This window comes from Lepidochelys kempii, chromosome 9 (genome assembly GCF_965140285.1).
Source record: "Lepidochelys kempii isolate rLepKem1 chromosome 9, rLepKem1.hap1, whole genome shotgun sequence".
Taxonomy (NCBI): domain Eukaryota; kingdom Metazoa; phylum Chordata; order Testudines; family Cheloniidae; genus Lepidochelys; species Lepidochelys kempii.
Genome location: NC_136388.1, coordinates 96,203,035 through 96,227,927, shown reverse-complemented (window position 1 = coordinate 96,227,927; position 24,893 = coordinate 96,203,035). Strand labels below are relative to the sequence as shown.

The 24,893-nt window shown below is 41.5% G+C and overlaps 1 protein-coding gene across 5 annotated transcripts in view; it reads right to left on the bottom strand.

Moving 5' to 3' along the window:
- The window catches only part of MCF2 (MCF.2 cell line derived transforming sequence), a 96,503-nt gene that overhangs the window by 14,683 nt on the left and 56,927 nt on the right, over positions 1 to 24,893 (bottom strand). For 4 of the 5 annotated variants that reach the window (XM_073358419.2, XM_073358422.2, XM_073358418.2 and 1 more), the window contains 14 exons: positions 19,102 to 19,190; positions 17,606 to 17,694; positions 15,038 to 15,104; positions 12,921 to 13,036; positions 12,740 to 12,809; positions 12,120 to 12,212; positions 11,525 to 11,617; positions 9,495 to 9,620; positions 8,360 to 8,581; positions 4,238 to 4,330; positions 2,901 to 2,979; positions 2,227 to 2,290; positions 1,284 to 1,390; positions 1,042 to 1,154 (listed from right to left, as the gene is read on the bottom strand). In XM_073358419.2, the coding sequence (XP_073214520.1) occupies positions 1,042 to 1,154; positions 1,284 to 1,390; positions 2,227 to 2,290; positions 2,901 to 2,979; positions 4,238 to 4,330; positions 8,360 to 8,581; positions 9,495 to 9,620; positions 11,525 to 11,617; positions 12,120 to 12,212; positions 12,740 to 12,809; positions 12,921 to 13,036; positions 15,038 to 15,104; positions 17,606 to 17,694; positions 19,102 to 19,190 (1,421 nt within the window). Of the gene's footprint in view, positions 1 to 1,041; positions 1,155 to 1,283; positions 1,391 to 2,226; positions 2,291 to 2,900; positions 2,980 to 4,237; positions 4,331 to 7,718; positions 7,821 to 8,359; positions 8,582 to 9,494; positions 9,621 to 11,524; positions 11,618 to 12,119; positions 12,213 to 12,739; positions 12,810 to 12,920; positions 13,037 to 15,037; positions 15,105 to 17,605; positions 17,695 to 19,101; positions 19,191 to 24,893 lie in introns of those variants that run through there. The other variant, XM_073358421.2, reaches the window with a different exon arrangement.

Below are 24,893 nucleotides of genomic sequence, written 5' to 3'. Positions count from 1 at the left end.
ACAAAGTTTAAACACTTTTTTCTCCTTGATGCCCTCTCAAACTTTCTCATTCCACCACCAGATCTAACTGGAGAAAAAGACTCTCGCTTTTGTTTCACCATTCTCAAGTTTTGCTTGCAATATGATTCTGCCATTGATTCATATTTTCTCTTAACCCTTCTAAAGAGATATTTCCCAACACTTTCATTTTAAACCCCTTGCTAACTTTGTTAAGCTTCCAGCACTGGTTTTCTGTACTGCTTTGGACTATTTTCTTCTCATGTATATGGTTCCAGAGTCAAGAACCAGCAAGTCTATGCTGAGTTGCAATGTTTTCCCTTGAGATAACCTGACAGGTTTTTGATGTTCTTCAGCTCAGTTTGGCTTACCAAGAAGTAACCTATCTGCACCCTCAGCTTTTCACTCTTGTAGGTAATCAAATGTTCTTCCTTCCTAGGAAAGAGTGTATAAATGACTCCCAAATCACGTCTGGGTGTACGGAAAGACAGTTTCCCCTTCCTTGTTCTTGTGTCCAAATCCATGGCTGCTATGGTACATTTGGAAGCATTTACTGTCTCTCCCCAGTGCCCATTAAGGTCAGCTCCAATTATGACTTTTCATTCTTTAGCACTTTGTGCAACCATGTCCATTTTCCCCAGAAATCCTTTTTCTTGTTTGCCACATCCCACTTAGGGTTCATATTCACATGTAACATTTAGGGGGCATTTTCAAGAGCTAGCGTAACCAAAATTTATCCAATATACAAAGAGACAAGGTCAGTGAGGTAATATCTTTTATTAGACCAGCTTCTGTTGGTGAGAGAGAGACAAGCTTTTGAGTTTACACAGAGCTCTTCTCCAGGTCACCAACAGATAAAAGATATGACCTCACCCAGCTTGTCTCCCTAATATCCTGGGGCCATCCAACAACAATGGCATACACCAGTACACAGAAGGCATAAGCAAATACAGATTTTAACAAAAAGAGAAGTCTTATAGTAGATATCCCCAGACACACTATTTAGTGCCCTTGAAATAAAGCATTTTTTTATGCATCACTAACCAACTGGCTCCCATCTTCTTCTTCTGTGTCTGAGCAATTAGAAAGGTAATTGTTGCTGGACCAGTCCTCAAGCCCTTCACAGATTTCCACAGATTGTGACATTCTTGACCAATCTGCAAGAAAATATGTTACTTAGGGCCTTAGTTCAAATAACGGATATATTTTTCGGCTGTTGGTTTGGAATAGAACACATTGCAGTGTAATATTATGCATGCAGAAAGATCTTGCAAACTTGTACATACTTTGCTTTGGCTTGTTCTGTGGCGATGAGCTGATACGATCCAACATTACAGGACTGGTGCGTTCAGAATCATTTTCTTCGGAGCTTATGGAGGCTCTATGCTGCTTTCTGAAACGTATTTAAAAGAAATGTGTCATTGTTTTCAATTTCAAATATTGGTGAAGTCTGTTCAATTTGGCAAGCCAAGGATCTAAGCAGATACTACAAGGTGCTTTTGAATACATCAGTGACTCTAGTGGCATATAGTCTCAATGTGGGGGGGGGGGAGAAGGGGCAGAGAACAAACACAGCTAAAGCAATTGCTTCTCAAAGCACAAGCACCACCTTTGCGGTAGATTTTTTCTGACTACACCCTACCTGCTGAGATTATCGGAAATGTCCTTCTGCGTGCAAAACGCAGAGTTGCTATTTTCTATGGGAGTTCTGGGCACCAATCAATATGGACTTCCTGTGGATGTTTTCAGCAGAGGGTGAGATGCTATGCTGCGCCTCTAAGAGGCACAGCACAGAATTCACAGCTCAGGGGATGGGGAGGTGGGTTGGCTTTAAGCCACTCTGGGGGCCTTTCTAAGCTATGGCAGCTTCTTCAGCACTGCCCGGAACCACCGCAGCACGGCATGCAGGAGCTTCATCCCCAGCACGCCCCTCCTGCCACCAGCTGCGTTCCTATGTCAGGGCTTGCAAGGAGGTCCTCAAGAGACAGCCTTATGGCGGTTTTCCACAGTGCTGCCCCAGTGCAATCCTCTCTGGCTGGATATGGGGCTTTTAGGGCCCCTCTCCACTTTTCCAGCCCTTTTGCATGGCATGAGGGGGCCAGAGTGGGGGCAAAGAGCTCACCCAGAGAGTGCCCAAAAGGCTCTGGATTTGCACATGTATTTTAAATAGTGAACATAGCAAATGATTTTATTTTTTTCTTCCAAATTTGTAGAGCTCATCTGACTTACCCATCACTCAGCTGAGGGGAAAGTTGGATCTGGTCTGTAAACAAACCGTATGGTTTCTTCTCAACTGTGAGTAGGTTGCAAATACTCTGTTAGTTTAACGTGGTTTGTTAAATCACTCAGTCATCACCCACTCAAAACAGTCGAAGCATTATTTCAAACATCAGACTCCTTTGCACACATCAGTGCTCTTTTTTTTTTTTTTTTTTTAAAGGCAAAGTAGAGCCTCATGAACTTGCACTACTAACTGCAGATTAGTTGGATTACCAACTTTTGCAAATTGGAGAGAGTTTGTCTTTGATTCAGCCTGGTCTGTTAGCAGGCGTCCCAACTGCACACATGCAAGTAGCCCACTAAAGTCCAGATTACTCATGTACCTAAAATGAGGCAGGTGCTGAAGTACCTTGCTGAATAAGGGCCTAAGAGAACAAATAAGAAATTTTAATATATCAAGATGCTCCCATCAAAAAAGGATCATTCTGATTTATTTTCCGCAAGGGTAATTTGCCTTTACTTATAATAATACTGCCTGTTATCCTAGTATATGCACTATAACTTTTTTCTTAAAAGTAATGAAGGATCAGTAATAGGAGACATGCTATTTCTCTGGTGAGAAGGACTGGGCTGGCAGATGAGCAATGTGAGCATCAGAATGTGAACACCATCAGGAAACGTACCTTTTATAAGCTCCTGCTGCTTGAACAAAATTTTTCTCATTTCACTTAACCACGCCATCTTCACATCTACTGTTGGGGCCTGAAAGAGGAGACATATTTGAAATTTGGGGGCTTTTATGAATCCTCCGTTATAAAATTGAGGTGAGCCTCAGTCATCTAAACTGTAATTATCCAAAAATCCCTATTATCCAAAGCAAGATTATAGCCTCTGATGACTATTAATTATATTTAAAATGTTCCTGAGTCCCCAAAATTATTTAAAGTCCTCCATTACATTCAGATAGCAAAGGTTGTACTGTAAATGGAAATCATGTAGAGCTCATCACAATACAAGGGATGCAGTCAAAAGTACATGGGCATGTCTCATTAACTCTTTTTCCAAAACACCCAAAGGCAAAACCTGCTTATGAATAAACAGCTACCACATTTCAACTGAACAACAGAGCTGGTTCAGAATTCTAAGGCAACACCATACACATTTCAAAATACAAGCTTGCTGTGATCAGACACAACAATCTGCATATATTGTCTCCACTACTCGACCTACACACCCATAGATATACAGCCACAAATATATGATATATAATCATTGGGAGTTTTGCCATTGACTTCAATGGAGTCAGGATTTCACCCAGAGAGTTAATAAAATTCTCTTCAAATACAAATAAAAAAAGTTTGGAAGAAAGCTGTGTCACGTCTTGCAATGACATTTCAGTGCGACCGTGTGTTTTGGAAGGGGTATCGATTAAAGGTAGGTGGGAAACTGACTTCTAGTTCTGCAAAAAAATTTGAATCAGGACGAAAATCCCCACCGCCCCCGCGAAAATCTGCAATATTACATTTTGGACACAGTGAAAGGTTCTGAAGCAGGAATAGTTCCCAAATGGAACACACTCCTTGGGAGCCTTGGATCCAAGGCAGCCTGTCTGGGAAGATACTAAGGAGCTCAGGAACCAGGGCTCTCAGGGCTGCCAGGCCTGTTTCAGACCAACGCTAGTATCCATGTTTATTGATTTAAGGTACAGTTTCACCAATATTCCTTTAGCACAGGGGGATTTTCTTAACATTATACTATGCAGTTTATGTTCTTAATCTTAAGCACGGCACACTGCAAATGCCACTAAACAAAGGCAACGTAAGAACCTATTCTATTAATCTACTGGATCATTCTCAGGCTAATAGAGCAGCGAGGGATTTGAACAGAAACGGTCCACACACATTTGCCAGCCAGAGTCCCTGGTTCGCAAGGAGACAGACAATTCTAAGCTGAATGTCCACCAGTTTAAACAGCACTATGAGGATATAAAAACAAACATGGCATTTTAAAAATCACACACCTGCACAACATACACCTCCTCTCGTCCGCTGTACCAGATCTCAAATTTTCGATGATCCCCCTTCACGTTTTCAGTGATTCCAACAGCATTCATCTGTTTAAAAAGAATCACATGTACTTTTACTAGAATCTGAAAACCAAATGTCTTCACATTGTGTTCATCTTAAACAATCCCCTAGTTCCCCCCCACACCCGCAAATTAACAAAGCTCACCAAAAATGCTTATCTTCAGTGGTGACTGAAAGTGGTTATCTACAGTTGTTCACACTGGGCGTTTTGTTTAACCATTTGTAACATCTATAGAAGGTTTCTTGGAGCTAGCAGCGCCCCTCTGGGGACTTTCCATAACATTCATGGATCAGTGGGAGTGATTTAGAAGAGGGATCACAGGCCTGAGTCTCAGGCCTTCTCCACAGTTTGTGCATCAACTTCCCGCTGAGGAGAAGGTTTAAGAAACAACCCCAACACTCTCCTCATTTCAGACACAGCATCCACGTGTCAGGGCAGTTCTGCTTTTCACCCAGGTCTACCGCTAAAGGCCAACATTTCTGAGAGGAAGAGGGATGTACAACTTGAGCTACCTTGGGCAGCTGGGAGAGCTCAGCAACTCTGAAAATCAGGCCGAAAGCTGGGCACCCAAAACCAAAACCATTTTTGACAATTTGGCTGGAGGGGACCAAGGCACAAAGAGATCATGTGACTTGTACAGAGACAAACAGAGCCACTGACTCAACTAGGATTAAAACCCTAGAGAGGTCTAGCCGCCAAGGAAGCCTTTACCCTACCTCTTAAACATACCACCAGATTACTGCCTCACCAGCAATGGATACTAAGCAATATTTTAATACCAGGCTTATTCCTCTAAAGTATGTGCATTAATATGCTTCTTGATCGCTTTTACAGCACAAGGTGCTAGGAATTGATAGCTAATAATTAGATCAGAGGTGGGCAAACTATGGCCTGCGGGACCATCCTGCCCGGCTCTTGAGCTCCCTGCCGGGGAGTGCTCTGGGCAGTGGGGCTGCAAGCTCCTGCCGGGCAGCGCGGCTGTGAGAGCCGCCGGCCTGCCCTGGTGCTCTAGACTGTGTGGTGGTGGTGTGGCTGGGTCCGGTTGGGTGGTGCGACTGCCAGTCCTGGTGTTCTGAGCAGCATGGTAAAGGGGCAGGGAGCAGGGTTGGATAAGGGGCAGGGGGTCCCACAGGGCAGTCAGGGGACATGGAGCAGGGGGCGGTTGGATGGGGCGGAGGTTCTGGGCCGGGGGGCGGTCAGGGGACAGGGGAGGTTGGATAGGTATGGGAGTCCTGGGTTGCCTGTCAGGGGGCAGAGGTGTGGATAGGGGTCGGGGCAGTCAGGGGACAGGGAGAAGGGGGGGTTGGATAGAGGGTGGGGTGCCAGGGGGGCAGTTAGGGGGCGGTCAGGGGACAAGGAGCAGGGGGGGTTGGATGGGTCAAGGGTTCTGAGGGGGGCAGTCAGGGGACGGGAAGTGGGAGAGGGCTGATAGGGGGCAGGGGGCAGGCTGTTTGGGGAGGCTGTTTGACCCAGAAAAGAGACATTAGATAAGACTTGTTCACTGATACATATTCCACTGGTTCAGTGCCAAACTGGACCTGCAAATTGCTATTTTACAAAATTCTGCATGCCTGCACTGAAGAACAGGGTCAAGTTTTCAAAGGCGCCTCAACCCAGCCTCCATTTGCTCTCCTACAATTGTGTGTATATAAAAATACCCATGCTCAAGAAACGTGCACACTAAAACCTGCTGCACAGGAGTTAGTACTCTCACAGAGATCAATAGAAACCCATTCTGGAAAGTTTTGGCCCACGTTGTACAGTGCCATAATGCTGCAAAAAGCCAGATCTAGCTCCATTTTTTTTAAAATTAAAAAATACAAGAGCTGAGAATTTTTTTCCCAAATGATTCAATTTCTATTATTTACGCATGTTTGGCATAGGGATTTGCAAGGTTGTTTTTTTTTTAATTTTTCTCTCTCTCTTTTTTTTTTTTTAATTAATGGACTCATGTCACAAGTGATGGTCTAGAAGATTATATACTGACTCAGGAATAAAGTAGCCAGGAGTAAGTGGGAGCAAGTTGCAGTGAGGGAGGTTTAGGTTGGATATTAGGAAAAACTTTCTCACTAGGAGGGTGGTGAAACACTGGAATGCGTTACCTAGGGAGGTGGTGGAATCTCCTTTCTTAGATATTTTTAAGGTCAGGCTTGACAAAGCCCTGGCTGGGATGATTTAGTTGGGGATTGGTCTTGCTTTGAGCAGGGGGTTGGACTAGATGACCTCCTGAGGTCCCTTCCAGCCCTGATATTCTATGATTCTAATTTACTGTAATAGTCTTAAACCAACTCTTCTCAGAAAAGTACTGTATCTGCAGTCATTTAAAGTATTATCCCAAGTCTTACAGATATACAGCTCTCAAATGAAGTTATTCTGATAGATTTCTCAGTTCCACAGATTCTACTAAACAGATTTCCTGAACTATACGTCTCTGAAAAACATTCTTCCTGAGCAAAAAAATGATTCAATACTATCACTAATCAAACAAATCCAGGGCTCCAGAAACTCATTTCTGCCCCTCATGCCACCAATACAGAAAAGAAAATAATTCTTTTATCACAAATCACTCAGCTCTGCAGCATGAGCAGCTGGAAAGCGAAGCAGACCCGGACAAATGTTAAGACTGGCTGAACCCTGGATTTTCTCCTCTGAACAAGGATTCCCCAAGCAGCCACTCTGGAATCTGTAAAAGCACTGAGGTACTTTTCCTACAAGGAAAGAGAAGCTCTCAAGAAACAAAATGATGAAGTTTGGAAAAACAAACAAATACTGAAATAAATGGCCCGGTACTTATTGGTCTCCAACTGCAATTGCTATTGTGCCTATGAGCTGAACAGACTTGAGAGAGCATAACATATTTAAAAGACATTCTGAATAGAGTGAGGGCCTAACTCTCCAAGCCCATCCAAGTCAGTGGGAGTTCCATACATGGAGGCTTATCCTCTAAATACAGATTTGTTCGGCTCTAAAATACGCACATATTATTATTATTATTATTATTCACTAGAGGCTGGGCACTATGCTGGCCAGAGGAGAACATGGCCCCTGCCTTCAGGAGCTTACCACATGGAATGCACTGGGAGGCCCATGGAAAGGGTCCATCTTAAAGGGGTGGGTGCTTTACAGTATAATGGGAGAGTGATAGCATTTTCGCTGATAATGGTTAGCACTTGTGGGCACAGTGGAAACTGGAGCACAATGGGCCCTAAGAAAGGCAGGAAACAGGAGAATGATAGATTGGGGTTTCTCCGACCTTTGCTGATAGCAGGGTCTGTAGGTGCCCTGGGATAGCTGTTTACATCGCTTGAGTTCTGTTCTATGCTATTTCCTATTGAAACTTACCTTTTTAGTAGCGGCAAATCCTTGCCAAAGGAGGGAGGGTAGCGAGAGAGGAAGAGGGGTCATCTACTTACCTTCCTGACTACACAGACAATTGGGAAGTCGGGTGATTAGCAGCCGTTGCTCAGACATCTCCAGGAATCAGAGGGTGCAAGAGCAGGGTGACCTGCTCTGGCCTAAGAACAGAGAAGGCATGGCCTTGCTGTCTTGTTGCCCCAGCAGGGACTGATCTTACCAGGAGGCCTCAAAGCCTTGGCAGTGATTGAGAAGCTTGGGACGATGCCTCATTATCCCCGTTGGCTTTCAGACAGAGCTTTAATTCAGCAGGATCACATGGCTGAACTACAATTTCCCTGATGCTCAATGGAAGAAGCAGACTCATGTTTCCCAAAAACACATCTCTGTCCCTCATGCATGGCTTGCCCAGGGCAAAATTTCATTGACAAAGTGTCATCTGATCTTTGAAACGAAAGACTTGCCTATGATTCTAATTTGGCGTGTTGCCCATTCTGTGCTTGGAGAACAAGGGACTTCGTAGCTTTTTAAAATCAGAAAAGATTCTTTCATTAGGCTAGCAGTAACACTCTGTACATCATGAATATTAATAGCTGAGAGCGTTACCTTATCTATTGGATAAATAATACTTTCCCAATTCTGAAAGCTACCTGTTTATTACATAAAATGCAATTTCCCATCGTTACCAGGTTTTCCTTACTTTCAAAAAATGCTTAAAACTGTATGAAGAGGTTTTATCATACGCATCTCCATGCTCCTCTCTCTTCTTACAAAACACCAGGGCTTTCTCATACAGGAAGAGGTGCCTCTGCATTGGTTTGAACCTGGCAAGCTCCTTCATTTTTGTAGGGCCTTTTCGGTGTCCTGCCCAAACACTGAACGATCCTTGCATCAATACTTTTCCAAGTTCACTCAAGTCCCCCTGGTAATAACACAGCAAATAAATAATCACCAGTTAAAAATTTAAAACATGCCCTGTAACAGGGTGGTCTGTCCCCTTTAAGGGCAGGTGTGGCCCAGGGCCAGCCAACCCTGTCCCAGAGCCAGAGGTCTCTCTGGCAGGATCAGCAGACCAAGCTGGAAATGGGGGCCAATTGTCAGAAGCAATGCACAGACCAAGGAAGGAGGGCTGTAGTTATCCTGTTCCAAGGGGAAGACGTCCACAGGGGGAAGAACTGGGAAGCTGTAGAAACTTATCAGGAGTGATGCACAGCCCAGGAAAGAGGGCTGTGAATACCCTGTTCCAAGTTCATGGGGGCGGGAGGGGGGAGAAGTAATTTGAACCCAATTTGTACCTAGGAAAGACCCAAGGAGAAGGACTTTCTGGAGACAGTAGGGTCTGGAGTGGGACCAGCACAGCTTCCCTGCTTAGCGGGAATAAGATATCACAACCCAAAGCCTCAGGAAGGACACGGTTTTGAGCTTCGAAGGGTCTAAAGGAACGGTGTTTCAAGAGGATTTAATAAATTAGACCCCAAGAGGGAAATTTTATGAAAAAGCCCTGACAGTGGGTGAGTTATTGGGTGAACCAGTAGGGAAATGGAGATTGTGCCATGAAGTGGCTTTGCTCTGGGACTGCACCTGCAACATGCCCTTTGCATGCAAACAAAAAAGGGAAGTGTTTACCCAACTAATGCGATTAGAGGAAAGATCGACACCCAGAAGTGTTTTCTCATCCTATTCATTTTGTAACTGTCTTGTCTATTATACTTTTTAACATCATATTGATTCATTTTAGACACTATTTATTCCCTATCTTTTTGGACTCTATCCATTCCCACTGAGATGCCCAGAACTTTGGAGTAAAAGGTCTTTCATGACCCAGATGTACTTACATCATATCCTGTTATTGAAATCTGATGCATAGAGTCATTGACTGATTTTAGTAAATCCAACATTGCAACCAAAGCTTCTTGCAATTCTTTAACTCCATCACAGCTTGTGCTGTATTTTAGCAATTCCTGTAACAAGAAAGCAAAGACTATATGTTTTCACGAGAATGTAACACATTTTCTCCATTGCCTATGAAATCGCAATCGTTCAGAAAGCAGTGTCTCTTTTATTTTGTATCTTGGGGGGGAAATGGAACATTTTAAAATACATTCACTGTTGTGTGGAAAACGTGTCACATAAGCACCACATTCACACACAGGTTTTTTCTCGGCTTCATTATAGACAGTCAGTGTTGGTTCCGGGAGGTCATATTCAACTAACCTCCCAGAGTTCTTTGAAGATATTGATGCTGTGATAGATAAAGGACATGCAACCGAGACAGGCTGTAGGTTTCACACATCAGAGAATAATATTCTAGGAAAAGAGAGTCAGAGAACAGGGACTAAAATAAGATACCAAACAGAAGACTACCCTAACAGTGGGAGACCCCAGGTAACTATAGATGAAAACCCTTAACAATGGACAGAGGCAATAAGTGAGTAACCAAGGTGTCAGTGTTTAAAAATTGTATTATCCGTAATATATACACATACAAAGTTACATTATATAGCTGATCTCTTTCTCTCTCTCGGTTATAACTTTGTATGTACATCCCCCCACCTGAGAGGAAGGATAATCCAGTGGTTAAAGTGCTAGCTTGGCACTTGGGAGACTTGGGTTCATTGGCCCACTCTTCCATAGACTTCCCGTGTGACCATGGACAAGTCACTTAGTGTCTCTGTGCCTTGGTTCCCCATCTGTAAAATAGGGACCACGGCCTTTCCCTGTGTCACAGGAGTGTTGCAAGAACAAATACACTAAAGTCTGTGAGGCACTCAGATAGTATGGTGATGGCTGCCATAGAAATACCTAAGAAAAAGTAGACATGCCAATGTGGTAAATTGCATTTATCATGCTCTTTTGATCATCATATCTACTCATAGTTCCATTTCCTGCAGGATTCTTTCATTCCATATCACTGGGCAGATTCAAACAACCTTTTCCCTCCTAAAAATAGCTTGCTACAAATACTTGTTTCCTCCTCCAATATGGAATTTTCCCTCCCCATACAATTTCTCCATTTTGAAGCCAAGGTTAAGCCATATTCAGACATGAGCCTATCACAGGTTTAAAGGTAAAGGTTAAGGGGCTGGGAAGAGGGAGATATTGGGTTGGTGGCTTTGTTCACACTGTGTAAAGAATGCCTGACAGTTAAATTCAGGTATTTGGGGTTCTTCTTCCTTGTTTCTGATTTAGAAAGTCAGGTCTTGTCTACCTGGGAAAGCTGGAGAACTAGGAGATATCAAGGATGCAAAACCTGATTCATTAAAAGGAGTAGTCAATTTTAACATTATTTAGTAAAAAATACTCGGGCAAAAGGCTTGCTTTAATAAAAATTCTGTATTTATGTCTATTCAACTCAGGGCTGAAAAAGATCCCAATCTACACTTCTAGGTCATCCAACAAAAATAGGGAAGGCAAGACTTGATATTCCTGATATTTCTAAGGTGAAAAAACCCTAAGCAACTCCTCCCCCTTTATTCAAATGGTCAGGTCTTCTTCAGACATCACAACTGTGCACTGCATGAGGGCTTAATGATGGCTGGAATTTTAAGAAGGATCCAGTAAATCACCAGCCACATAAGTGAAGAGAACAGCATACAAATCTGCAATTCTGTTGCCGAATAAGTTGCTAAGGGGTGCAGTAATAACAAGACATTCTCAGACTTCAGTAGTACAGTGCTTTGAGTGTTGCCCTCAGCATACGCCAGACATAAAAGAGAATTTAAAACTCTCCAACAGCCGTCAGCAATGTCCCAGACTTAAGGCCTAAGCATTCCTGGTGATGGCTAGTGAATATCCATTAGTCTAGACCTCCCCTCAGTTCCTTATGCTTTAAAAAAAAAAAAAAAAAAAGGACACATATGAATACCTTCAAAAGCAACTGGTATTTTGTCAAACGTTGTACTGGCTTGAGCAAATAGGAATCCAGCCCAAGTCTGTGTTCTAATTTTCTTTGGCATTCCTGTAACAAAGAAATAGCATAAAGTAAACATGCAGACAAATGTATAACAAGATCCAATGGTTGAAAGTTGAAACCAGCCAAATTTGGACGGGAAATAAGGCACAATTTTTTAACAGTGATGGTAATCAACCATTGGGACAAGTTACCAAGGATTGTGCAGGATTCTCCATCATTGGCAAGTTTTCAATCAGAACTGGATTTTTTAAAGATATGCTCTAGTTCAAACAGGAATTACTGTAGTGAAGTTCTCTGGCCTGCGTTACACAGGTCAGACTGTATGATGACAATTGTTCCATCCAGCCTTGAACTCTATGAATAGGATGCACAATAATTTACTCTTCTACGTGCCATATGTTCAAGTAACTGCGGTGGATATTAATGGGGATTTCCCACATGGATAGAATGGAGAATAAGGTTGCAATGTTGAGGACATGAATGTTGCATTTTGCAAAAATAATTCACCTAGGCTAACGTATGCTTTGCACATGAATAATTAGCATACCTGAAAGAAGGTGCTTTCTGAACACTGCCTCCACAGGGATTCCGACCGGGGTTTGTTCTGACAATATTTCTCATACATCTGAAAATCTTCTCGCTGCAAGGAGAATAAATAAATCAATTTTAAAATACATGCACTCTAGTACTTCTTACTTAAGACAACTGTAAGGCAGAATACGGTGAGCACCAAATGCCCTTCTTAGCTTCTATTTCACTTGCAAATTGGGAGAATATATATTAAAAAAAAAAAACACAAGTAGATGGGAAATGAGAGTCACCCCCTAAAATTAGGAGATTCTTACACGGTAGATAGGCCTATTGCCATGCCTGCTGCTTTTCCCTGTATGTTGCTGGACATGTGGGCAAGATACATTTTTAGCTCAGATGCTCTGCTTGCTCCCCGGACCTGAAGAAGAGCTCTGTGTAGCTCAAAAGTTTGTACCTTCCACCAACAGACGTTGGCTAAGTAAAAGCTATTACTTCACCTACCTTGTCTCTCTCCCATAAACACAGTGTCCAGGGGTTGCTATTTCATATAGGAAGCATCAAGTTGAGGAATGCTAAGTATCGGGGGGAAATGGGGCTTACATAGTCTGTTCTAAATAAGACAATTGATTCACTTACCCTTTCCAGGAAACAAAGCCCCACTCGCTCTGGTGCTCCAACACAGCTTTCCAGATTGCGTAGGAAAATTCTGAAAGAGGTTAAGGGAGAGACACAATGTGACTGGGAATACAACAGCAGCTGAGCAGTCCATTTTTAAGGGGAACTCATAAAGAAAGGGAATATACAGCTAGTTACCTACTTGTTATGGAAGTCATATATCTCTGGCATATTCCCAAAGAGAACATCCTCTCTGTTTCTCAGGGCAGGCGGCATGAGAATGACCATTGCTGGATTTTCCATTTCAGCCCTGTAACCCTGTAGAACACAGCAGGTATTCATGATTAGGCCTGTATAAGCCTCGTTTATTGCCATATTAAAGACTAGATGGAAAGTTACATGACTAAAACGTACGTGGTTACAAAATGCTACTTTCCTTTCATTTCTTTTTTTAGTCCCCACATCTTCTTGATTTCCCCTATTTTTTTCTTTGAATTCTCCTTGCTTTCAGAGGTTGAGTATTAGTGACATTTGTCTGATGGGGAGGGCTTCACATGACACTGTTGTTTCATCAGACAGCACGAGGAAGTAACTACAGAGCAACATGAGATGTTCCTGCACCTAGGGTTGAATGCGATGCTTGTGCTCAGCATCATTCCCTGTGTGTGACAGGGCAAGGAGACCAGGCCAAAGTCTGGGAATGGAATTCAGAGCCCTCGCACGGAAGAAAATTGCTCTCTTGTTAAGGATCCACATTGTCCTCTCGTCTACATATACACATGCATGCCTCGGTCTGTGTTTACACATAATGTAACAGTTGATTTCTGAAACTTTTAGATATACAATAGGATAAGGAAAGTACCCACATACACACCCATTAAAACACCATTTACTTCGGAGACGTGCTGTATTTTGATAAGACAAACTGCCATTGGCTTCTCTCTACAGTACAACTGAGGGAGAGGTCCTGGAGGAATATTTGTCTTGGTTACACATCTGCTGTTATGACTGCAAGACATAGCTGACAACTTGTTAAGTGGAGAACAATTAAAGATACTCTCACAAGGTCTGATGCGGTGGGAAATTTGTAACAAAGCAAAAGACTGCTAGATATCAAATAACAAAATCAATGGGCATTTTTTGCTGTTCAACAATACACTCTCAGAACACCAGATCCCTTTTCTCCTTGATTCCTGCTGCCTAAGGTTTTTTTCCCGGCTCTGCTTCAGCATCTGCCTCTTGAAATCAACGGCATTTTCCAAAAGGGAATCTGCACTAAGTAACCTGGCAGTGGCACAATGGATATTATTGGACTGTAAATTGTTATCTTTTATTAGTAAATTAAAGTGTAGCACTCTACCTTAAGGTCACATTAGAACACCACTGCAAAAAATATTTATCAATTGTGTAATCCCTGGAAAGAGACCTAACACAAAAGAATAAACTGCTCAGGAAAAATGAACAGGGAATGGGCAGACCCAGGACTTTGGACAGTCCTTGTTTTTGTCTCCGAGCTGGATATATAATTTTTTTTGTGAAAAAGATAACAAGTAGCCAGTCTCAGGGACAGCTTCTAACTACGGATGCAGACGCATGAGGCTTCCACAGAATTCAATGCATGCTACACACAATGGATGACAAAATGTGCCTGTATAATGGATCTAGTCAACCAGTTAGGAATAATGAATGCAATTATATATAATTTCACCTACATCAGCTTTGAAATGTGCGTCTTTTGCACAATTGCTTATTAGCAATGCTGGCATCTCTTACCTAAAATATGAATTTACTACTGACTTTAAGATACAACAGGAACATAAATCTTGAGTCAACTAAATGGAAATCAATCATCATTTCAGTTTTAATCACCATTACCAAGCCTTGCTATATAAAATGCCATGTCTTGGGAAGAAATTGATTTTTCTGAAAAGCATGGGGATGGGGGAGAGAGAGGATTTCAATCAAGCCAGTATATTATATGATATACACATAGAGACACATTCATGTATTTGTGCATATGATCAAATTGCAGCTTATTCTGTATATTTCCTCTCCAACCATTGATGAAATTAGTTACCAAGACATATGTTTGTGAACAGAAGGTTCCCCCCAAATTATAGATTAAAAGATTGTGCACATACTATCTGAATCAAAAGAATCATCTGAATCAAAATGATAGGAGAAAAACTCCAGATCACCTGGGATGTGCCAGCAAAGTAGAAATTTACCAAATCACATTTTTGTTTAATTTGCCAGATTGGCAGATGCCTTTCAGAAAACACATCAGAGAGCAGTAAGGAGGAATTTTAAGTAACTCACCATCAGAACAGTGGACAGTTCCTCTACGTACACTCTCTCTGTTTCTATTAGCTCATTTATGACATGGCTGAAATAAAAAAAAAAAAAAAACAACACCACAATCAGAAATGCTCTATCTATGTTTGCAGGGTTGAGCCACTGCATTTCGATTTCATGGTAAATATGCCTGAAATTAGCCACACTGTAACAATTAGGGGCAGGTAAATGCGTAACAGATGAAATCCATCTCAGATCAGAGGGCCATATGCACCTTAAATGCAGAATTAAGGGTTTTGTTTGGACCCTTTGCTCTTTATGTGCATTTTATTTACACTTGGTGAATTCAGAGTGACCATTTAACTCCCTGCATGCCTGTATTTTACTGTAAACACCAACTTGGTTGTGTAACAAACCACTAATTTTAATATGTTCATTTTCTATCAATAAAGTGTAACACCCAAACAGATTACTACATTAAAACTCCTCTTTCTCCTCACTACACATCAAATAATTGGCTGTTCTTAACAAATTTCACTAAAGGATCATTTTTGGAACTGTGTTTTGAGGGGAATTACTATTTTAAAATTCAGACATGGTTTATCTAAGCTTAAAAAAATAGCACCATGTTTTAGCCTTGAAAAAGGATTTTGAGCTTCTTAGGCTCTCCCCATGTTTCTCTAAATGCTGCATGTTCCCAGTTCTTCTGAGCACCAACAAAATCTTAGCCTCATGTTTTCCTGAAGAGTAAAACTTCCACCTCTCTAAACTTCCAAATTTTGATTGATGGATTTCTAATAAAGAGGTCCTACAAAAATGATGACTTTTGGACATTTCCATAATTATTTACCAGTTCAGAAGCTTTAGATGTCATTCACCATTTTGCCTTCAAGAATTTGTTCTCCTCTAAGAAGAACCCAAAATCTGAATTAAAGAACTAACTTTTCTGGAATGTAGTTTATAGCAGATTTTTTTTAAAATTAGATTTGCAAATCTAAGAGGCAAGCCGATACTTCATAGCTTCTATCTGGAAGAGTTTTGTCTAAGACGACTCATTTCTTACACTGCTGCCAAAAGGATCTCTCTCCAAGTGAGGCAAACATAGTGCAATCTCAAAAGACTGCATTCAGAACATGGTGAATAGCAAAGGTTTACAGAAGACAACATGGAGGGCTTGTCTACTCTACCACTTAAATTAATTAACTAATGTTGCTCAGAAGTGTAAAAAAGCCACCTCCCTGAGTGATGCAAGTTACATCGACCTAGGCATCATCCATACCAGTGCTAAGTCAACAGGAGACACTCTCCTGCCAACATAACTTCCACCTCTCACTGAAGTGGAGTAATTATGCTGATGGGAGATCGCTATCCCATTGGCATAGCGCGTCTTCACCAGACACGCTACAGTGGTGTGGAGTAGTGTAGATTAGCTCTGAGGTTGACCCTTGGAAGGTGCTAATCTATGTATGTCTTCTCTAGACTCATTCAACCGGATGGATGCTGTCAGCCTCAAAAATGCTTTGGACATGAAATGAAAGGACAACGCTTTTCCATGTGAACAGCTCCTTCAAATTCTTTAAAAGCACCAAGGCTGTGCTCACATCCAAAGAGCAGCTTGGTATATCTTAGTAACTTTAAACTCTTGCCTATTCCCTAGGACTCTTCCAAGTTGTGCTACCAGGAGTCTGTCAGCTTGATGCACACTTAAGTAGTATATATAAACTGACTTTCCCTAATCATTTTCATATGGGCAATAAAAAAAAAATTGGAAGCCAAATCTATGAACAGGACACACAGAAGCCTGAATAAACCAGCACATGACCAAACTAAATGGTGAAAACTGGTGGAAAACACTGTACACCTGAGGTGCAGAAAGATAAAGAAAGAATAAAAACATGTTCAAGCCATGGCCCAGCCTCCATCCCGAACATGTGCCAGATCATACAGGGAGAGAGAAATTTAACAATGTCCTCAGCATTCCGGGGCCATCTCGGCTCAGCTGCTTGAGTGGACAGACATGTCATATTAGTGGAGGTTCGTTGTTCCTACAGCAGCAAACTCGAGACTGCTTGTCTGTCTCATTCTAGGTCGTACCCCTACAACAAAGCCAAACTGGGAAGTTTTAGCTTTGATGGTGGATCTAACAGAAAGATCAAATTGTTAAGGATACTGGGCTTCTCTTTCAGGACATTTGTTCAAGTGTTTTGCTCAGATGTGAAAACCTGCACTTGTGTTCTATTCACAGACCTTCCCTTTGCTCTCCCTTGCCATGAAACAATCTTTTACAAAGAGCTCCATGAGTCCCCTCTTAATCACTCGTTTCCCATATTTATTTAAGCTACATTGGCACATGCACTTTATTGGTGAGTTTTGATTTTTTACACACCAGCCAAGAGAATTGTTGCACTGAAAATTCCTTTTCCATTGATAATAGAGTGCATTTTGAGGATAAGAGTCACCTAATAATTACTATAGTCTTCCTCCTTTTGTGATGTTTCCAACAGAGGTTCTGATTTTGCACTAAGCAGATCTTCTGAACACAAGATAGTCTACATCAGGTTCTACTAGGACGATATATGAAACAAAACATACCCTTTTAGTGTATCTAAGTTGTCTTCACTTTCTGAAAGAAAAGACTGCAAGGAATTCCTTTTTTCTTGATAGTCATGCATTACTTCAATCTAGAATGGAAATGGTACGTATTAGAGAGGGCGCAAGAGATGGATATGCTTGAGCTAATATCAATCAGCTCAGTTTCTGAAATAAACACAAGAACCTCTGAGGAAGATTTCCTGGATAAGGATGAGATATGCTGAACAGCGGAACTTCCTTGCAGTATAGGAGAGCTAAAATTAAAAATGACATACTGCGTAAGGAGCTGTCAAACTTTCTCCCAGAAATTCCTTGGCTAGGTTACTGTCTAAAAATATTGGTTACTTCCTTTTTGGGAATCGGGTTGTTTGTTTGGTTCTGTGTCTGTACAGTGCTGAGCACAAGAAGCTCCTGGCCCATGACCGGGCCTCCTAGATTCTATGATAATACAAATAATAATACTCAATTTCATAATCTACAAATAAATATGTAAGGGCATTATGAGAGAATTTCAGAGTCACTGTGAAGGCCTGATTAACCTATGCACTGAAGAACGTGCCGAACTTTAAAGGGACTTGGACACGTGCTTAGGTGCTTTGCTGAATTGGGGCCTTAGTGGTGACTAATCTTGAATTTCCTATTTCATGAGTAATTTAGACAAATACAGGTAAATGATCAGGATATTGTAATACAATTGTACAAAATGTACTAGGTACCATATATGTGCAAAGGCCATAGGCAACTATAAGTTATAATGTATACGAAAAATCAGATAAATTGATACCTACATAAATAGATTACATATTAAAGTAATAGTTACATAGCAGCTAGAATTACAAATGCCAAATGAACTAAGAATTGCAACAGTGTGTTATATACTGGTAATAAATACCTAACATTTATTTCAATATTATCTCTGCTATTAAGCAAAACAAGAAACTCCATTAGTTCCCCATCCTTCCCCTCCCCCGCCCTTTAGAATATTAGCTTTCTGATAAGGACACAAGCAACAGGCTTCAATCCTACAGATGTTAAATTATTTAAAAGCCCAAATCCTTGACAGGTATACTTTATGCATCCTTCTTGAATAAAGCTGATTGCAGAATTAAAAAGAAAGAGCCAAATGACATTAGTTTTTCCAACTCTTAAAACAGTTGCGAGGAGAGGGGCATTAGAGTTTTGTTTCTAGTCTTCAAAGCATTGAAGATTCCTGAAGGAAGGATTATTTCCTTAATTGATCTCATTGTTATACCAGGCCTAAAACAGGAAATCGATAAAGAAACGTGATTTTTGGCCCCAATCCAGGAAAACTCTCGGGCATGTACTTAACTTGTAAGCATGAATAGTCCCATTGAAGTCAATCAGGGTGTGAGTAAAAAAGGATGCAAAACATCTCACCCAAAAAAACCTGAATCTAAATTCTATCAATCCCTGGAAAAATATGATTTCAGATCTTGCCATGTAAAACCCATTCAAGGTTCACTAACAATTTTTACCTTACGAGAGTTGAGAGATTTTCTTGACGTTTTCTTCCCAGGGAGAGAGATGTCAAATGAAAACTTCAAACCGGAATTAAAATCCATGCCTTAGATAGAAAAATGCACAATTACACAATGTAAAACAGTAACCAAGGAAGCATTGCAGGAAGAGATTAAAAAGTGAGATCATCTGCATAAACGTAAATGATCCAGAGAGTATATAATCAGTTAAAATTAAAGCTAAACGCAGACCCAATACACTCCTAATTGAAAAAAAAATACCTTAGACTTATCAAACAATTTTGTTATGAAAAGGGGAATAAAAGCAATCGATCATTAGGCCGTAAAATAAAAGCTCATTGGGCACAAAGAAACATCTCTCCAAGTAGGGGATATTGTAACTAACATAATCAGTGAAGCCTCTGTAAATTATAAGGAGCTATACCTTTCTAATAACCTGTCTGAAGAAATACCACCTATTGTGATTAGATTAGAAAAGCTGTGAGGCTCGTCTGCTATAAGTTGGCTCCTTTGACTCCAATGCAGCTATTCTGACTCACACCAGCTGCAGCACTAACCTATAATGTTCAGTTATAACCAAGAATCAGACAATTTTGTCTGAAGAGATAAGTCTGAAGATGAATAACATGAAGGATGCCCGACAGATGTCCAGCTGAGTCTTATAAAATCTTTAAAAAGAGATGCTTGGCTCCATCAATTGACAGGACTGGTACTTAAATCAAACAGGACCTGTTCCTTTGATATGTCCAGAGTTAACGGACAGCTCCAGACTCTATTATTCTGGTCATCCTCAAACGTGGGGAAAATCTTTCATGATGTGATGCCTATAGACCTATAATGTTTTTAAACCACAAGGATAAATGGCTGGCTACGGTATTGCTATTTTTTTCTTGATTATTAAAGAAAATACACCAAGTCTTTCCATTTACTTCCATAGGCTTTGTGAGAGATATGTTAGACATGCTTTGTATAAGGAAGACAGCCTGTAGATAATTTAGGGAGCCTTACTAATCTCTATTAGGATTGATTCAATCAACAGTTCTAGGGTGAAATCCTGGGCCCACTCAAGTGAAGGTAAAACTCCCATTAACTTCAGTGGAGCCAGGATTTCACCCTTTGTGTTTTAGCACCATTAAAGCATTTGATAGGGTTGAATGGAGATGCCTTGAAATGGCAATAGAAAAAATTGGAATTAAACCACAGCTGGAAGGACTGAGGGCTTGTGTGCTATTACTACGACAGAAGAATGTTCAAATGGAAGCAGATGAGAGAGATACACAGGACCCGCGCGAGTTTACTTTAATTTATATTATCTCACAATATCAGAGCAATTCCAAGTGACTAAGGGCCATCTCTCCCCCTCTCACTGGCAAGACGACACAGGAGGAGGGGAAGATTCCATCTGAAACAGTGTCTGTGGTGGAAGGGACTTAGGAGCAGTGGATTTTTGAAGCTGTGTTGCCTCCCAGCCCTTGCGCTCCTCAGTACAGAAAAATAACAGCATTCCCTTCTGCAATGAGATATGAGCTAGGATAAGGGATAACTTCACACTCTACTGCTGTCCCATTTACCCCTTGCAGCAAGGCTGTGGCAGGAGCTGCATTACTACAGGCTGGATCCCACCAAGCCTGCAGAACAGCAGCTACAGAAGGACCCCAGACAAAGGTACTGAATCTCTGAGCTGCATTACCGACTGCCCACATTCCGAGCAGAAATCCAGGGGCAAAGTAAAAGGAGAGTGCCACAGAAAACAACATCTCCGCCCCACCCATCCCGCTGGCCACCCTGCCCTCAAGCTCTCTCAGAATGGGGCACAGTGCTACAAAGGCTCCTACCGCTAAAGTCAATCTAAAATGATGGCGCTTTTGTCTCAAAGGAACAGAATCATTTTCTATCTCATCTATCACCAGTAAGACAGGAAGCAGAGTCTTGCGGTCACAGGAGATATGGAGTTCATTCCTGACTCTCAGCCAGAGAGGTATTAGTGTCTCCCCCAATGACAATGTCTACACCTCTCTGGCTATGCCTACATGCATTTTGGAGCGAGCAGAAGCCAACCTCCCAGCCTGGGTTGACAGACTTGGTACGCTCTAACAGAAGGCGTCTAGACAGCGCTTTGAAGTCACAGCTCAGGCTGGAGTTCAAGCTCTGAAACCTAGGGCCAGGGGTGGGTTTCACAGTCTGAGCTCCAGCCCAAGCCTCAACTTGAAAGCAGTGACCACACAGCTCTTTTTAGAGCACTTGCGTGAGCCCTGCTACCTTAGTCTGTTGACCCAGGCTGGAAGCACGCTCCCGTACGCTCCAAAAACACTGTGTCGACATACCCTCTGTGCCTTCTTTCCCCAAAAACAAAATGAGGAAGATAATACTGTCCTTTTCCCCACCCTTTGGCCATTTTGATTTAGTTGGGATTGGTCCTGCTCTGGGCAGGAGGTTGGACTGGATGGCCTCGAGTCCCTTCCAACTCTGTTATTCTATGATTTACATTGGAAGCTGTTTGGGATAAGGCCTCTCTCTTACTACGCATACATGCCGTGCACATCATAATGGGGCCTCAATCTCTCTTGCGGTCCACAGGTGCTACCTGAATACAAATAATTAGTAATTGTCAATATATGAAATGACAATTTTAAAGTCTCTCACTAGTAGGAGGAAATGTTGATGTTTGGGGGAAAGCAGGTACTTGATCATTGTGTGACTTGTTATAAGAAGGGCTGTACGCAATTTTGAGACCAAATAAAATAAAAATTCCTAAGACTTGTAATCTTCACACGTGTTAAAAATCATAGAATAAGTCAGCACAGGCAAAAATAAAGCAACATTAATGAAAGATTCTTTTCAATAGGGAAAACCTTAATGTTGCAGATGAGAGTATAAAAGGGAGCTGGAGCTAGGTTATTTAAAATTTTGAATAGTATTTATACAAAAGAACCACCTTTTGTAAAGCAATGAGCAAAAGATGTAGGGAGAAAAATGGATGCAGAGGAACAGATATGGAGAGAAGGCTTCTCGTCTTCAAAATGTGCTGTTACAAAATAAAATTATTACAAATTACTATTTCAGTGATTACTTTTATACTAGTTAGATTGAAAAGGACTTCAACCGCAAAGGGTGACTGCTGGAGAGAAGGTGGGGAATACATACCTGAAGCATCAAAAAAGTTAACAATAGAGCCATTAATAAATATGGTTGACCAAAGGACCCGTCTCACTGTTGAGACTTCCATTGAAGATCAATGATGATATTTCAAAACAAACGACGCTGATTAAACACAGATGTTCTGTTGCAAGTCATCGGAAGAAAACATATCCTCCAATGGCAATATTGTGTTGCAATTTAAAAATGGGGCAATGAAGGTGCAAGAAAAGTATTTTAAACACTGGTTCCCTTTTACTGAATTTGCGGGAGGACGGTGGGGAAATCATTCTCCAGCAATTGAGCCTCCATATTTACACTCATGTTTTTTAAAAATGAAAAAGGTAGAAATTACTGTAACACATTCAGCAAAATTCCTACTTTTTAAAAGTAGGATACTTTCTCTCTCTAAGTGTTATTTGGATTGATACGCACAAGGAGGACAGTAGCTTGTACCATTATAGACAACCAGAACATTAAGGGTCAGCGAAAAGGTCCCTCCAGTGACTCCTGTTGGTCAGAAGCCCATTATCATCTTCTTATCATTCTCCTGGGCTGTGGCTTAGCCACTGTAATGCAGCCCACAAATGCCACTGGCAAGACAGAGTGAACTTCCCTTTGCTTTTAGAAGTGAGGCTCGGCATTGAAGAGCAAACATATAAATGGCCCTGTGGCACTCTAAACTTATTTGACTTTCAATGGTTTCCATATCTTAGATGCACTTTTTACAAGTCAAGCTTTTTCTTCCCTAACTGCCAGCTCTGCAAATTCAGCCAGCACTCTGAGAATCAAGATGGATCCTTTATCCATCACAAAAGGTCCTGCAGGCCAAATTATACCCCATGGCACATGCGACATCTGTGCATCTCCTCTATCTTCATATCATGCCCTTTGTACACCTGTGCTAACTAGCTAGACAGCTGTAACTGATTGGAACTATGTCAACAATTCTGTCGATGATGCATGAGAGGGAAACGAATCCAGTTCCTGCCCTCTTAGTTGTGTTGATTCAGCAGGACTATCAGGAGAGAATCACGGTCAAACTGATTTTTGTGGTTAAGTTTAGCAGATAGGACTGAATACACACAGGGACAAAATGAGTTGAGTGCGTCTAGGTGTCATGGTTAGATTGGTAATTTTCAAACCTGAACTGCACCTTAAAAGGAGCTGGTCAAAAGCCACAGATGAAAAACATTGCAATTTGACGATAAAATTCCATCCTTGTGCCTCCTCCTCTGTACCAATACAATAAGTTGGACATGTTGTCCTTAACTTTACCTTACCTTGCTCTTGTTTGAAATACACCCTTAACTGGCAACATTTTGAAATCTTCATTCCTAAACTGCAGTTGTAAAATGTGTACTCCTCAGCTGTGCCTACATAGCACACATCTGCATGTGCACGACATATATTTGCATGTCTGCGAGGTTCTTGTGAGTATAACTATCCCCTTTACACAGGCAAAGACTCTTTCGTACATATTTTGCAGGAACAGACGCACGTATGTGAGTATCTCCTAAATAGCACTGAGCAACCTCAACTCTCATTGACAGCAGTGGGAGACTCCACTGAAACTGGAAGGTGCTCAGGACCATCCTGTATTCTGTGTCTGCGACTCAGGTGGCAAAGTTTGAAAATACAGCCCTTAACGTTACTTTATTACAGAGCCATAACATTATTGCACTTTACTGCACTTCAGTATACGGTACTACATTATTTTATGATTTACAATTTTTCAAAAGTAGTTTTAAAAATAGACCTGCCTCCCAACAGAGAGACTTCAAAACCAGGGCAAAGATGAAAGGAGAAAGTCCCTACCCTCTTAAAAAAAAAAGAAAGAAAAGAGCACAAAAAAGTGTGCTTCCCAGTAGCTTGCTTTCAATCTGTGCCATGGTGTCTGCAGAACTCTAAGCACGCTCAGTGCATCCCAGGACGGATCTTTGACACAAGATATCCCACCAGTTCAGATACAGCCATTCTGATGTTTCACTGTCAAAGGGAGACCTTTCCAAAAGGATCTCCGGCAGCATGTCTCCAAAAGAAGTGCCTTTCATCTTTTCACCCTTTGCTGACTGTGCTCACTTCCAGATGCTTGTTTGCATCTTTCAGGGTTAAGATTATGGAGGGTACCTGTCCATTACGACTGATTTCATGCCTTTAAAATGTACAATGTTTAAGGGAACAGCATCAAATACATCCAGTCAGATACCCACTGTGATGGTGTGAGACTCAGGGTCCAGGCATCCCCAGGGTAGAACAGGGGTTTGAACCCCAAAGAATAAGCTGTATACAATGTTACTATGCTTTACAAATATGTGAATAAGGTCTTTTATGAAAGCCTGTCATGTTCTGAACTTGATGGTCATGATGAGATAGTCATACAGACTGTGGTTATGCATTTATGTGTATATATGAATTTATTTCTTTGTGCTCCTAATTTGCGCTGCAGCTTTCAGCTCCCGCTCACAGGAGGGCGGTAAGTAGTCAGGCAGGAATGGCCTCCCCAACCAGATGAGATGAGCCCTAAGCACCTACCACTGTATAACCCAGGCAAAGACAAATGATGGGCCGCTAGAGTTAATGGGAAAACACTGAAACAACTTGAAACTGAAAAGAAACCCCCGGTCCTGGAAACTAAGAAAGGCGGGGTGTGG